The sequence below is a fragment of the Xenopus tropicalis genome, chromosome 8 (assembly GCF_000004195.4).
Source record: "Xenopus tropicalis strain Nigerian chromosome 8, UCB_Xtro_10.0, whole genome shotgun sequence".
Classification (NCBI taxonomy): domain Eukaryota; kingdom Metazoa; phylum Chordata; class Amphibia; order Anura; family Pipidae; genus Xenopus; species Xenopus tropicalis.
This window is the reverse complement of record NC_030684.2, coordinates 22,697,679-22,713,284: the sequence shown is the minus strand read 5'-3', so window position 1 is coordinate 22,713,284 and position 15,606 is coordinate 22,697,679. Positions and strand designations below refer to the sequence as shown.

Below are 15,606 nucleotides of genomic sequence, written 5' to 3'. Positions count from 1 at the left end.
CCTGTAATATGCTATGTGTGTATTTATTACATATGCTAAGGCATTATACAGTGTTTGTCTAGCTTATTGCTCAGGGACCCACAACCTGACTTATTACAACTTACCTTTTACAAAACACTGTACTAATACAGTAAATGACTGTAAGGGCTAACACTAACAGCGTATTTTATCTGCTGCTGCTTCCGTCCAATGGAAAGCCTGTCATCACTCCTAATACTAGTGAATAAAAATCATACTGTTGGATGCATATGGTGCACAGACAGACCCTGGCACAGTTGTTTCAGTACTGAGGTTCTGCCTTTTACTGCTCTTTATGTGTCTGACAGAGTGTGTTCACTAATATTAGGAGAAATGACATGCAGTGCCAAACCACTGTGTCTACCATAAAGGCTGCCATGCACGGGCCAATTCTAGCTGCTGATATCGTTTGGCCCCAGGGCCAAATGACCAAATTAGACCGATATCGCCCACCCATAGGTAGGGATATCGGGAGAAGATCCGCTCACTTGGCCACCTTACCAAGCAAGCAGATCTTAGTGTGTATGGCCACCTTAAGCCTGCAGCAAAGATAAATGAGGTGATTACAACTGGGTTAAATGGGCAATATATAGAACCCCTTGTGCTGAACATACTTTTTGCCTATTGTTTCATTTAGGAAGTATGTATGGCTTTTGATATTTCTTGCATTAACAGGGCAACATCTGAAACTGAAGTCACATTCTACTTCCTGGTTTGTACAAGCGCAATCAACATCTCCAATCCACTGAGAAGGGTGGGGTTTGCTTATACAGAGGCTTCCCATTGATTTGTTTTAATTGTGCTTATATGAACCAGGAAAACGATGTAAATTTACTTTCAGTTTCAGATTTTGCCCTTATTAGGGCAAGAAATACATAAATTATGTCTACTATACAGCCTTTCTGGCTGTATAAAATACAATCGGCACATTATCGTTCCCCTTAAATACAAAAGAATACTTGATTTTGGTTTCTCTTTGTTCTGTGTGGTACAAATCCATGGACTGTATTAAATGTGAATGTTATTTCTGCCCCTACCCCAACTTAATGATTTAGCCTGTGCCCCCCGCTGTGTGTTTTTGTAACTTTTTTTTTTATATGTATATGCTTTATTTATAACTCATACTTTACAGATTTACAACAACAAAAAGAATTTCCTATATATTTAAAAAATAAAAAAGGAGAAAAAAGGCAAATAAAATCCAAAGGTGCTATAAATAAAATTTTAGACCTTTCTCACAAAAGTGTGTTCCAATGTGTTTTGCATCCTGCTGTATAAACCAGAGTGCATAGGGCGTGCAGAACCTTCCATGTCCTGTTATAACCCGACAAACCGGCCACCGATTACTCCTCTTCAGCAAGCTCTAACTGCTCCTATGTTTGTGCATTCCCTAAGGTGCACAGGAGATTTAAACAACTGCCATAACACAGTCCCCATTACTATGGTTTCAGAAGTAGCTGGGCACCATTCTACTCTTAAAGGGGTTGTTTACCTTTAAATTAACTTTTAGTATGCTGTAGAGAGCGCTATCTTGAAACAATTTGCAAATTGTCTTTATTTTTCAGTATTTGTGGTTTTCGAATGATCTAACTTTTATATCTAGCAACTCTCCGGTTAGAATTTTTGCAGCTATATATCAGTGATCCACTTTTGAAAGCTGGAAAAAGTCAAAAGAGGAAAGCAAGTCATTCAAAAATTGTAAAAAAAAAATAAAAAAAAAAATGAAGACCAATTGAAAAGTTGCTAGGAACTGGCCAATAGTGGGGACTGCATTCATCAGTGCTATATTCCTGTGGGAGACGTCTCCCCTCCAGCATCATTCAGACGTCCAAGGTAGGGAGTGGCAGAGGCTGCAGGCCACAATGGAACCATGTCCTTACCTTATAGTAAGACATGGCGGAGCTATGGCCTCTGATGCTATGCACCTATTACCAGTTTTTTATTTTTTTTTCACCAGCACTAGGTGTACAGCGGCAGCCATATCGCCAGGCAGAGGAATGAGTTCTAAGGAGCACTCTGTGTCTTCCTAAGGCAGCTTTTGTGATGCTTGCCCAAACACTTCGCTTTTATCCCCCTCTTGCATTGGAAAGTTATTGTGTTTTCTTCACTAGAAGAGCCAAATTTCCATGTCGTAATTAACTATAATTCTGCTGACCAGGGCGCTGCCGTCTGAGGCAAGGATTTTCATCTTCCCTTATGGCAGGAGCATCACTGGTTCTAAGGGAGAATTTTATTACTATTCGGCCACAAATATACCAGGGGGTATTAGGGCTGCCACCTTTTCTGGAAAAAAATTCCGGCCTTCCTATTAAAGGGGTGGTTCACCTTTAAGTTAACGTTTAGTATGTTATAAAATGGCCAATTCTATGTGCCTTCTTTTTCCAGCTCTTTGCAGTTTTTAAATAGGGGGTCACTGACCCCAGCAGCAAAGAAACTATTGCTCTGCGAGGCTACAATTGTATTGTTATATCTATGTTTTATTACTTATGTTTCTATTCAGTCCCCCTACTATTCATATTCCAGTCTCATTTAAAACACTCCCTAATTGCTAAGGTAACTTGGACCCCAGCAGATAGCTGCTGAAGCTCTAAAATGGAGAGCTCCTGAACTGAAAATGAAATGACTAAAAAACTACAAATAATAAAAAATGAAGACCAACTGCAAATTTTCTCAGAATATCTCTCTACAATACATCATACTAAAAGTTACCTCAAAGGTGAAGAACCCCTTTAATTATATTGGGATTGATGTGGGATGGAGGAGGCAGACTTACTATGGACTGAGGTTCTGAATATACTAACAGATCAACTAGACTTTGCTATATTGTTAACTCCTTGGGTGTGTATATTAGGAATTCTAGATGAGCTGATAAATGCCAACCATGCCAGACTCGTACAATGTTTTAAAACAATAAAGCATCCCCTATTAAAAAAAAATACAAAAAAACCCCAAAACATTGGGTTGCAGCATTAATTTTAAAGGCCAGGTGGCAACCATAGGGGGTATAAATTTGCCTCTTTATAGGTTCCTGGTAAGGCCTCACCTTGAGTATGCAGTGCAGTTTTGGGCTCCAGTCCTTAATGAGCTGGAGAGAGTGCAACTAAACTGGTAAAGGGGATGGAAGATTTAAGTTATGAGGTTAGACTGTCGAGGTTGGGGTTGTTTTCTCTGGAAAAGAGGCGCTTGCGAGGGGACATGATTACTCTGTACAAGTACATTAGAGGGGATTATAGGCAGATAGGGGGGGTTCTTTTTTCCCATAGAAACGATCAACGCACCAGAGGCCATCCCTTTAGATTAGAGGAACGGAGCTTCCATTTGAAGCAGCGTAGGGGGGTTTTCACGGTGAGGGCAGTGAGGTTGTGGCATGCCACGTATATATATATATATATATATATATATATATATATATATATATATATATATATATATATATGTATGTGAGTGAGTGTATAGGTTGTGCGTGCTGGGTTTACTTGGAACGGTTGAACTTGAAGGACTCTTTGATGGTCTTTTTTCAACCCTGTGTAACTATGTATTCATTCCTTCATCAGACACAACTAGGGGAGGCTGTGGCAAGGTTACATGGATGGATTAGAGTAGGGCTGTGAGACACCTGCCAATTTAGAGCACAATAAGAATAAAGGGATGTACAGGGCAGTAATGTAGCTTAAAACTGCAGTATATACATAACTTGCACTTATGGGGAGGGCAGGTGGAATAAGGGAGAGAAATGGCGGCGTTAGTTCCTTCCTGGTATTGTAGGGTAGTACTGACTTCTTTATTACGTTTGAGAGACAAAAACAGAATACATGGCGCATTTACTGCTCAGTAACTCATAAGCAGCATTTATTCTTTTCGTTTAAATACACTACATTATCGCCACAAATGACAGGAAATAGGTTCGGTCACGTGAGTGGCTGGGTAATCACGTGACTCGGAAGTAAATGCGCGCATTGCAATGGTCTGTGGAAGTTGCGGCTGAGCTACAGGGGTGGATGGTTTAGATTGTATGTGGCCATGCCGAGACGGGATTGGAAGACCCTTGAGGCGCTGCAGGAGTCTCCCAAGGGGAAGCTGAGATATGACACGGAGTGGAGCCTGGATGAAGAGGTGGGTGATTATGTAATCGTATTGCCTGGGGCACATAGCTATATGTTCATGCCTTCACAGCAAATTTACCCCAAACCCTGGGACATATAATCTCCGTTAGACAAGAGCTACATTGGGGCGCTAAGCAGTGGCTTAAGTTAAAGTTACTGGGCCCTTAAACAATAAGACTTGTTTCCAAGTCCCAAGTCCCTATTCCAAGTCCCTAGTGATTTTAGTCATCTCAGGCCAGCAAACCTTCTGTTTAAAATGGACCGGCCTGTCCATTTTTGGAATAATAGAAGTACTGGCCTAGGGTATGAAGTAAGAAATAGAATCAATGAGAGGTGTGTGTGATCCTTTACTATGTATGTATTTAAGCTTACACTTATGCGGGCAGGTGTATTTCCTTATAGGGGACTTTCTCTTGTCTTGCCTTGATTTCCCAAATATAACCTGTATTGAAATCTGGCATCTGTCAGGAACTCTACAGGGTACCATACTCATGGTCACCATTAGCCACTGGGATTTGTCTTTATTATGTCCCTTGCTTTAGGTCAGTGTTTTTAAACCTTTTTTGGGCAAAGGCACACTTGTTTCATGAACAAAATCACGAGGCACACCACCATTAGAAAATGTTAAAAAATTGAACTCTGTGCCCAGCAGCAGTGCCCCCCTAGTACATTGGTGCCCAGTAGCAGTGCCCCCCTAGTACATTGGTGCCCAGCAGCAGTGCCCCCCTAGTACATTGGTGCCCAGCAGCAGTGCCCCCCTAGTACATTGGTGCCAAGAGCAGTGCCCCCCTAGTACATTGGTGCCCAGCAGCAGTGCCCCCCAGTACATTGGTGCCAAGAGCCAGCCCCCCTAGTACATTGGTGCCCAGCAGCAGTGCCCCCATAAGTCAGTGTGCTCCGTGGCCCCCCCTAATACATTGGTGCCCAGCAGCATTTTACTTCTGCTCTTCGGCGGCTTCAGCAGCATCTTCCCCTCACGCGCGCCGCCTCTGCACTTCTGCCTACACGTGACCGCACACAGGCCCTTTTATAACGTTGCGCCCCGTGCGTACTGACGTCACCCGTACACACGGGGCGCAACCAATGACAGGGCCCGGATTTTATTAAAGGGGGCCCGAGCTACTAAGAAAAACTGTAGCATCGCCGGGCCTCCTTTGAAAGTAAAAATTGCGGCCCTGCCTACGGCACACCAGGCAACATCTCGCGGCACACTAGTGTGCCGCGGAACAGTGGTTGAAAAACGCTGCTTTAGGTAATTAATTCAGTACTGGTGACATTTTAGGTCAGTGTCTAGCTATCTGATCCCCCCCCCCCCCCCCTTCATTGTAAGCAGCAGTCCTACCCTGCTTTATGGCTGAGATTCTAGCTATCTGTATAACAGCATTCTGTCACAGTGGCACAGATCCTATCTGATTCCCCCCCTCCTTGTGCAGCAGTCCTGCCCTGCTTTATGGCTGAGATTCCAGCTATCTGTATAACAGAGCATTCTGTCACAGTGGCACAGATCCTATCTGATTCCCTTTGTAAGCAGCAGCCCTGTCTTGCTCTATGGCTAAGATTCTAGCTATCTTTATAAAAAAAAAAAGGATTCTGTCACAGTGGCACAACACAATTAAATTCGAAAAATTATAATTTGAGATGCTTGTAGCATAGCTTTACCTCCATTACTGTGTAAAAGAGTGTTGTTGATCGCTACAACAAGAATGAAAAAGAGTTAGAATGAGTTGGGTTGTATTGCCTAAAACTGATTTTTTTTTTTTCCAAACTGTTCTCCATTTTTGTCTTTCAGGAATTGCTTGAACGCAGTATGGCATCGTGCATGTTGTCTCCGCACTCAGCTTGGGTGCTGGATAATATGGTTTCACCAGTGCAGCGCCATACTTCTAACACCAACAGCCTGTCCACTCAGGAAACCAGGGGCTCCTACTCCGTGAAGGCTGTTTCACCTGACTTTGAAACTGATTTTTCAGATTTTGTTATAAAGAAGACCCCAGAGGTACTTTGCATTACTGCTCCACAATCCCATCATTCTGCTACAGCCAAATGCAAACGTCCTGCCTTAAAGATTCATCTCAGTTTCATATATGTTGTTTAGGCTGTAGTAAAAGTAAGTCTTGGATGTAGTGCATTGCACCCTTTCTGGATGCAGAGTTTGTAATACAAATGTGCACTGAATGGCATTGTAATGCTCAATAAGACTAAGGATAGGACCATCTTGGAGAATAAGGCTACAATCAGAAATCATTGGCCTCCATATTACTTATCCTAAATTGTTCCCTGAACAGTGGGTTCTGCTCCCTTTTAAGAATGGAGCTCCCTAACAAACCTCACCAAACTATGAGAGAAGTGGCAACGGGACATCCCCCAGCTTGCCCCTGATCTATGGGAGGACATTTTAGAGTCAACATTAGAAGGGATTATCAGCAGTAGAGACAGGCTAACACAACTGAAATATCTCCACCGCACTTACCTTACACCCCAAAGACTGCACAAAATGCATCCAGACATAGGACAAGAATGCTACCACTCCCCGGCTGATTTCCTACATATGGTGTGGAGTTGCCCACGGGCACAACGCTTCTAGGGGAAAGTAGCAGACACTATAAGGGACAGAACAAGCCTAATAACTCCGGCTAGACCCAATAGTAATACTGCTAAATCAGGTAGAGGATCTATCACCCAAAAGGGCTGTAAGAACACTACTCCTTATACTATGCATGTACGCAAAAAAAACAATTGCTCTATACTGGAAATCACCTGAGGGCCCCAGAGTTGCAGCGTGGGAATCCATGATTAACAAAGCTATACCCTTATACAAGTTAACATATATAAGGAGGGGGTGCCCCCAAAAATTTGATGAAATATGGTCAACATGGTTAGATGCAGAACCCCCCTAAGACTTGCAGGTTGGGGAAGGCCCCACTCCCGAACTCCCCCTGAACAGCCCCCACACCTCACACAAAAGTGTAACACCAACACCTCAATCATGCCCTGGATGGTATGCAAATAGCCGCAAAGTAAAGATTAACTGACGTAGAGCATATGCATTAGTAAAGAAGTCACTGCAAAGTTATTATTGTTATGTGGTTAATTTATTTTATTTACTTTCTGTACAATAAGCAAATGACAATGGAAACAATATACTGCAAACTATGTACATTTAAACTTATTAAAAGAATTGTTAAAAAAAAAAAAAAAGAATGGAGCTCCAATTAAAAAAAAGAAAAAAACTATATAATCTGTTTGAGAACACCTGCAATGCCAAGGCCAATCACCTTTACACCTAAACACACCCATGTTTGACCCAAATCCTGCCTGTTTCCCGTAAACCTTACCCCTTTTCCGATCAGTGAATTAAGCTGTTGCACCTCTCTAGGCATCCTACTGCCTCAGGGCCCCTAAAAGGTTTTAATAGGGTTCTGTCTGTCCTCATAATAGTGGCCCTGAAGGTGAATCACGGATGTGCTGCTTGGACAGCTTTGATGTTTTCCTATATAAGAACTCTTGAGGCTATTGGTTGTGGAGCCAATATAGCAATGCATTATTGAGCTAAAGTTACTTATTAAGAAATAATCATCTCTTTCGGAAGATCCATAATCTTATAATCCTTTCAGAGCCATCAAGACTCAATGAAGGCAGAGACGTCTCCCAAGTTGTTGTCTGAAATATCAGCCGAAGTGGAAGGCTCCATTTATTTGTATAGGGAGGCTGAGAGGATAAAAATGCAGGTAAGAAGGGCCCCTACGGCCCCCCCGGGGCCATTTACCCAGTCGCGCTGCTGCGGGCCGCAGTCTAAGGAATAAATGAGTTGCAGGCAGTCTCCTCCTCCGTCTACTACTGTGTCCACGTTCTGCTCTGCCCAGCGCATCACTGCATCGCGATATATATCGCGTGTATAGCGGTGACGTGCTGGGCAGAGCAGAACTGCCTCCATCATCTCCTCACAGGACACAGGAGTAGACCAGCCCCCCAACAGTCTGAGGGACCTTGAACCAGCCCCCTGTCCAAAACGTTTGAGGACCCCTTGTTGGTGGAGTTCCCCTATATACAATATCAATGCTGTAAAAAGCTAGACAAACTTTACTTCTCTACAGAATAAAATTCAAAAGCGCCTGGAGATGTTTGTGCAGTATGAGAAGAACTTTGCAGACCAGGCTACGGAGCAGCTTAAGCGCTTTGAGGAGATGATGGAGTTGAAGCAGAGACAAGAGAGGGATAGATTACAGGAGCAGTTGGAGGAAGGGTAAGTAAGGGCAGGAATCCCTTTCTTCAGGACCATCAAACTGTCCTCCAAGCTGACAAATTCTTATCTGGTTTCTAGTTCAAAAGAAGCCTTAGGACAGCAGGAGAAGCTAAAGGAAGAACACCGGACAAGGGCCAAGGTTAGTGTTTTGAACACACCAGCAGGCCCAGACTGGCAAAATTCTGACAAATGCCAGAGGGGCTGCCATAGTCAGTATTTATTGGGTTAGTGTGTACTTTAAATGCCAGGGCCTACTTTGAATCTTAGTCCAGACCTGCACTCCTGGCAACATGTTTTCTACTTAATCCTTGCCCTTTGTATTGAATGCATTGTGTATACTTTTTCCTCAGCTCTTGAACAGGAAGTTGCGGGAAGCAGAGCAGCAGAGGCATCTGGAACAGGAACGCATCCGCCAGGAGGAGGGCCGTGATCGTGAGCGCAGGCTTTGCTTTTTGCAGCAGGAGGTTCTCCAGCTGGTCCAACAAATTGAAGTGGACTACAAACACCAGGAGACACTCCGTATGGACCTCTCTGCCTACAGCCAGCGCGGGAACCAAATATGTGGAATTCTGTCCAGCGTTGTGCGTTCCAGTGAGGTAGTAATAATTGATATGCCATCAAGCAGAGCATTTAAATCGCAAGCCTGTGTGATATTCTACCTTCTTATATATGCACATTTGGGATGCATGATATGTTTTCCTTGGAAAAAAGAAACCTAAAACAGGATCCGTTTTGGCATTATTTTTGTTGACAATTGCTCCTTAGTGTATTCTGGCTTCTTTATCCCAGCAGAGTGGGTTTCCCACCCAGGAAGATGTGAATGTTGGGGAGCGTTCTCTGCAGGAGATGCAGGCACTGGTCAGCTCCATGCAAAAGGAAGTCAGCGCTGCTGAGGAGAGAAGGAAAGCAGAAGAAGTGGCTGAGAGAGTGAAACAGAAAGAATTAGAGAAACAGCAGACAAAGGCACAAGCACCTGCACCTGCTCAGACCCACCAAAAAAGCCAAAAAGAAGGTGAGTATGTGTTCAGGTCATACTAATGTGTGTGGCACAGAATACACAAAACTGCTCAGTGGAGCTGGTAGAGATGCATTTAGCCTGATAACCTACAAAGGGGAGTAGAAACATCTTTATATATTTGTTATGGCAATTCTTTGCACTGGAATGCTTCACCTGCCCCTTCCAGGATTAGCTGTGGGTATGGATAAGGCACTACTCAAATCCTCTGTAGTGGGGATGCAGCCATTACAGTTCAATTAAAAATATGCACAAACCCAGGAGATGAGTGCTCATGGAAAAATATGTGCCACAGTGCAAAAGTAATGGGTCAACATCAAGTCAGTTGCAGTGATCCATACGCATATAACTGCCTATAATTGTCTTTCTCTAGGACTGCAGGAAAAAGCCTCTCCGTGTATAATGAAGAGCTATCAGCAGCTACAGAATATGTGTGAGCAAAGCCTGAACGACTTTGCCCCACTTCAGGATGCCAGAGACCCAAAGGTACAAACCCAGAGTAAAACCCACCCTTGCTTACCTTCACAGCATTCTGACCTCTGTCCTGACACCGTTTTCTCTTACAGGTTAAGGCCATCAGAGGAGATCTCCAGAAAGCCATATATATTCCAGTCAGCCAGATCTCGTCAAAAGCAGGTCAGTGAGGAGTATCAAATCTTAGGTTAAAACCAGTTTTTCTACATATGTTAGTCCTGGGCACCCATGCTATAGAGCTATATATCTTGTTACAGCTATAGAAGTACACATCATTTAGGCATATTTAAAAAGCTTATAAAAACGGCTAAGTTGGCTTCTTTTATTGGTCAGTATAGGTCTGGCTTTACAATAGTTGTATGGGTATGGGACCGATTATCCAGAACGTTCCCCATAGAAAACAAATCATTTTGTTTTTAAAAAAATGTCCTTTCTCGCTTAAAACTGTAGCTTGTACTTGATCCCAAATAAGATATAATCCTTATTGGTGGCAAAACAATTCGGTTTGTTTAATGTTTAAATAGTTTTTTAGTAGACTTAAGGTTTTGGTGATCCAAATTACAAAAAGATCCCTTATCCGGATAACCCCAGGTCCCAAGCATTTTTGATACTTGATCCCATACCAGTATTTGTGTATATAACAAAATAAAAGATTTTCCGTTTTGACGTAAAATACTGCTTTGTGGGAGAAGACATTGATAATTTTCTAAATGTGCTTTACTGTAGTTTTTCTCTCTCTCAATGTTATCTTTTTCAGGATCTAATCTGAAGGAGATTTTTGAAAAATTAAATAACTTGCTCCTTGGCAAACGGGTCTCCTCCTTTGGCTCCTCGATGATCTCTGTGTCGCAGCACCCGCAAGCCTTGGACTTTGTATACTACAAGCTAGCTGAGAAGCTTGTGGTAAGTCAGTGGGACAGAGTTTAAAAAACAGAGGTATTTAACTCTAGAGTAGTAATCCATAGCAATCAATCAGAATAGTCACAGCTAACTCCTATTTGGTTATTATCTAGTATTGGTTTCTGCCCACCCTCCTAGTTTGTGTTATCAATATAGTCGTTTTTCTGCCCCTTTTCTTCCCTAAAACAGTCTACTTTTTGCAATATTCTGCTATAGCCATAAACAAGAAACCAAATGCTTTGAGTTTTTAGTGTCTGCGGGGCAGAGCAAATTGTTTATTCCAACAAGTCCATAGGCTGGATGTCATTAAAACAATGCTTTCCCTGTGGAAAGCTACTTGTTGCAACATTATAATGTATTAATTTAACTTCCAGAAACAAGGTGAGGAGGAAATAGCTTCCCATCACGAAGCAGCATTTCCAATAGCAGCGGTGGCTTCTGGTATCTGGGAGCACCACCCGAAGGTGGGGGAGCTGTTTCTGGCTCATCTGTACAAGAAGTGTCCATATGCTTTGCCTTTCTACCCTGCTTTTAAGGAAGGAACCTCCATAGAAGAATATCAGAGGTATGGCTTACTCTTTACACGGGAGGTTTGTAAGATACAAACAAGTCCTTAAGGTGGCCATACATGAGCAGATTAAAACTGCTGATCCGAGTCCTTTAGACCAATTTGGCAGCTCATCCATCCGTCTATGGGGCCCCCCTGACGGGCCTCTCTGATCAATATCTGGGTGAAAACTGGCCAGGTTTAGATCAGGCAGGTTTGATTTTTCCTTTGTTTGAGGACCGCATTAGCCATTGGATGCATTCTTCAGTCTGACTGCTCCGATACCTGTCGTAATTCGATAGTTTGGCCCTAGGACCATATGATCAAAGTATCCCTATATCAAGTGAAGATCCACTCGTTTGATGACCTCGCCAAACGAGCGGATCTTAAGGTGTATGGCCACATTTAGTTCATGCAAATTTACAGATAAAATCTTAAAGACCTCACAAAAATCCTCATTCTAGAGGAGCCAAGCAAGAGAGTTTAGAAACCTCTGCTTTGAAAATAAGAAATATGCCTGGGAATACAAGTAGCGCTATATCAATAAAGATATTCTGTACATGCATTCTCCCCTTAATATGTTCATAAGACAAATACTAAAGGAAAATAAACATGGTGTTATAGAGGCCCTTTAGCATAAACTTCTCTTTTTAAGACCTTTTGTGGATAATAAAATAACTAAATGTCTGTCTCTTTTATTCCGTTTCTGGTATTTTCATGCAGGATTCTAGGTTACAAAGTGGAGGATTCTCAGGTTGAACAACAAGATAACTTCCTTAAAAGAATGTCAGGAATGATTCGCCTCTATGCTGCTGTCATGCAGATACGGTGGTACTACAGCAACAAGCAAGAGGTAGGGCTGTAACTGTTATTTTTTGGTGTGGTGGGGGGGAGTAGACTTATTTTCATTGCTGTTTGGGTCTCGGGTTGGTCACACCTGATCTGTTAAAATCATTAAAGAGTGAAATGTAATTCTACGCTCTTGTTTTTTAGTCTCATCCTCATGGGCTGAATTATGCATGGCAATGGCTGGGGCAGCTCCTTAACATGGAGCCCGTAGCTGACATCACTTCGACTCTTCTCTATGATTTTTTGGAGGTGAGGGTGTTAAAAATAAAGTATAGGCCTAATTACTGGGGGTGTGCCACCTCCAAATTGCTTAAGTCGGACACCAGCCGGCTCTCCTCCTCATTTTCCATCTTGTTGCCTGTCCCAAGGATCTTTTTCAATGTCATAGGCTGTGTGCATGCACAGTAGAGTGTGTTATGGTACCCTGATCAGGTGTGAATGCCTCGCCTCTATCTTGTCAACTGTCCTAGGGACTGCTTGCTGTTACTTTAGGCTGTGCGCCTGCACAGTAGAGTAAAATAGAGACAGGTGGCCCATGTAATATCTTATCACCTACCCCAGGGATCGCTTGCAGCTGCTATAGGCTGTGTACATGCTCAGAAGAGTAAAATAGTACCCCAAGCTGTGTAAGCACCTTACCTCCATCTTGTCCCATGTAATATCTTATCACCTTCCCCAGGGTTGCTTGTAGCTGCCGTAAGCTGTGTACTTTGCGCAGTAGGGTAAAATAGTACCCTGAGCTGTGTAAGCGCCCTGCCTCCATTCTGTCACCTGCCCCAGGAACTGCTTGCAGCTGTCTTAGGCTATGTACTTGCACAGTAGGATAAAATAGTACCCTGAGCTGTGTAAGCGCCATGCCTCCATCTTGTCACCTGCCCCAGGGATTGCTTGCAGCTGCCGTAGCTTGTGATTATACACATTAGTTAAGTTTAGTGGGCAAGATAACAACAGTAACTCACATTATATCATGGTTGCCCAACCTGCATCCAGTTGTGAAGAACAGCTCCCAGCATCACTATTATCAGAGTTCTGATTGTGCCTGTTCTGATTTTCCTAGGTGTGTGGGAACGCATTGATGCAGACGTACCATTTCCAGTTTTGGAAGCTACTGCTGCTGATTAAAAATGAATATTTACCCAGGTTTGGTTTTTCCCCCTCCTCTCTAGGCACAATATCCCTCCCTCTACATTATTCAATGACTGTGTCTTAATACTGTTGTCGTCTATCCATAGGATTGAAATTATAAGCACGTCGGCACAAATGGGGTCTGTCACTCGACTTAGACTTTTTCTTGAGGTGAGTCTCCAATGGAAATGAGGAAAGTGGGGGTTCTTTTTGCTCCTTCTCTGTTGTTAGTATACCCCTGTTTTTGTTAGCTGTTTCCAGGTGGAATAGTCTGCTTATTTGGCTGTTAATCTTGGTTTGGCCAAGATTAATCTTGGGTATGGCTATACTCTTAGCATGGAAACAACAAGTAATGTTGGAGTGGTCTATGCAATAGAAAAGAGTGAAGAGATTGTGTGTCCAGTGTGGGAGGAGTGTTGCAGACAAGCAGTGAGGGAGGATCATAGCTGTGGGAGCAAGCATGTGCAGTGAGGGAGGTGTGTGTTAGGCTGGAGCATGCAGTGAAGGCAGAGAGTAGCAGGCTGGAACAGACAGTTGTGTAGAAAGGAAACACAGTAGAGGAATATTGGAGAATACTGGATGTGTGGAATATTTGTGCAGTAATGGAGGTTATGTAGGCATGTAGAAAGTATGTGTGCAGTACATGAGAGGAGAATACATGGAATACAAGGAATATAGGAATAAGGAATATAGAAGTGTGTGCCTTGATGGAGCGGGGGAGAAGAGATTACATTTACATTTAGGAGTATGGAAAATGCGGCATTTAAGGATGAAGGAAGAGTGTTGGAGTGGATGAGGAGCAAGTGTGGGCAGAAGGAACACTGACACATTGACTTTGGGGATCTCTTTAAGAAACCTTCTCTCTTGACCTCATTACAGTACTCCCAAGTACAAAGTTTGGAGGCCTCCTGCACCCTCTCCAAGCCCGGATTCTTGTTTAAGTTCTGCCATTTTATTTTGTGTATTACAGAACTCCATAAAGAAGAATGAAATCCCCTTACCCAAGGGATACCTAAGTCAGTCCTTCTGGAGATCCTGATGTTGCGCCCTTTCTCTGAAACAAAGCCTTCCCCTCTGGATCACTAAATGTGCTTCAAATTCCATTTACCCCTATTTATGATTTGTGTTTTTAATTATATTTCCATAAATGTTTTAACCCCCTTTAAAACCCTAATTTTTGTTTTATTAAATGATGTTGTTCTGTACTCTGAAATGCTTTACACAAAACTCATAGGGGAAAAAACTGCATAATAATGAATTCTCTGTGAGGGTAAGGGTTACATAGCTGTAGTAGTTGCCACATTTACCCATGATGGCTTCTGTCGGTAGATCTACTCCAACATAAGCAAATTCATATTAAAGGAACAGTAACACCAAAAACTGAAAGAGCTTTAAAGTAATAAAAATATAATGCACTGTTGCCCTGCACTGGTAAAACTGGTGTGTTTGCTACAGTAACACTACTATAATTTATATAATAAGCTGCTGTGTAGCCACGGGGGCAGCCATTCAAGCTGGAAAAAAGGAGAAAAGGCACAGGCACATAGCAGATAACAGATAAAACACTATTGTATTCTATAGAACTTAATAGTGTTTTATCTGTTATCTGCTATGTGCCTGTGCCTTTTCTCCTTTGAATAGCTGCCTCCATGGCTACATAGCAGCTTATTTATATAAATTATAGTAGACTTTCTGAAGTAAACACACAACTTTTACCATTGCAGGGCAGCAGCACATTATATTTTAGTTACTTTTATACACTTTCATTTTTTGGTGTTACTGTTCCTTTAACTAGTAGCAGCTGGAAACTGACTTCTTATCAGCGACACATTAGATTTTACCCTGTTCTCGACAGGTACCCCGGGCTGGTGCAGTTTTCTCCTAACAGGGGCACCAGCCCAGGGTACAAGGTAGGTGATTTAAGTCACTTGGGGGTGCCTAACATTTTGGCTTTGCCTTTCCTTCTCCTTTAAGTTAACTTTTATTATGATATAGAATGGTTAAGTATTAGGAAAAAAATGGCGTTACTGTTCCTTTTAAGAGTATCCCTGATTTTCTCAGGATCCCTTAACCTTTCAGTAACCAAATAGAATGCTGACTTCACTTGTGATAGGGATTTTAAGAATGTTCTTTTTAAACATTGTTTTAAAGGGTTGGTTCAACTTTAAGTTAATTAGTATGTTATAGAATGTCCTTCTTCTGCCTCTTCCCAGCTTTCAAATGTGGGTCACTGACCCCAGCAGACAAAAACTAATGCTCTTTTACTGTTGTTATTATTACTTTTCTTTTTATGCCAGCCCTCACTAATTCATAATCCATCCTCTCATTCAAA

The 15,606-nt window shown here is 42.5% G+C and overlaps 1 protein-coding gene across 2 annotated transcripts; it reads left to right on the top strand.

Annotated features, from left to right (window-relative positions):
* The first annotated feature begins 3,701 nt into the window (after nt 1–3,701).
* Nucleotides 3,702–14,605, top strand: gle1 (GLE1, RNA export mediator). 2 transcript variants are annotated; one of them, XM_004916680.4, is made up of 16 exons: nt 3,702–4,131; nt 5,911–6,117; nt 7,736–7,849; nt 8,216–8,364; nt 8,443–8,503; nt 8,715–8,960; nt 9,157–9,376; nt 9,753–9,865; nt 9,946–10,015; nt 10,611–10,756; nt 11,128–11,318; nt 12,024–12,153; nt 12,294–12,398; nt 13,207–13,289; nt 13,382–13,445; nt 14,245–14,605. In XM_004916680.4, the coding sequence occupies exons 1-16, from the start codon at nt 4,039–4,041 to the stop codon at nt 14,311–14,313; spliced, it is 2,061 nt and encodes a 686-aa protein (XP_004916737.1). In that variant the 5' UTR covers nt 3,702–4,038; the 3' UTR covers nt 14,314–14,605. The 2 variants fall into 2 exon arrangements, with proteins under 2 accessions (XP_004916737.1, XP_002935547.1); XM_002935501.5 differs by having other exon boundaries at nt 3,705–4,131; nt 9,154–9,376.
* Nucleotides 14,606–15,606: the final 1,001 nt, after the last annotated feature.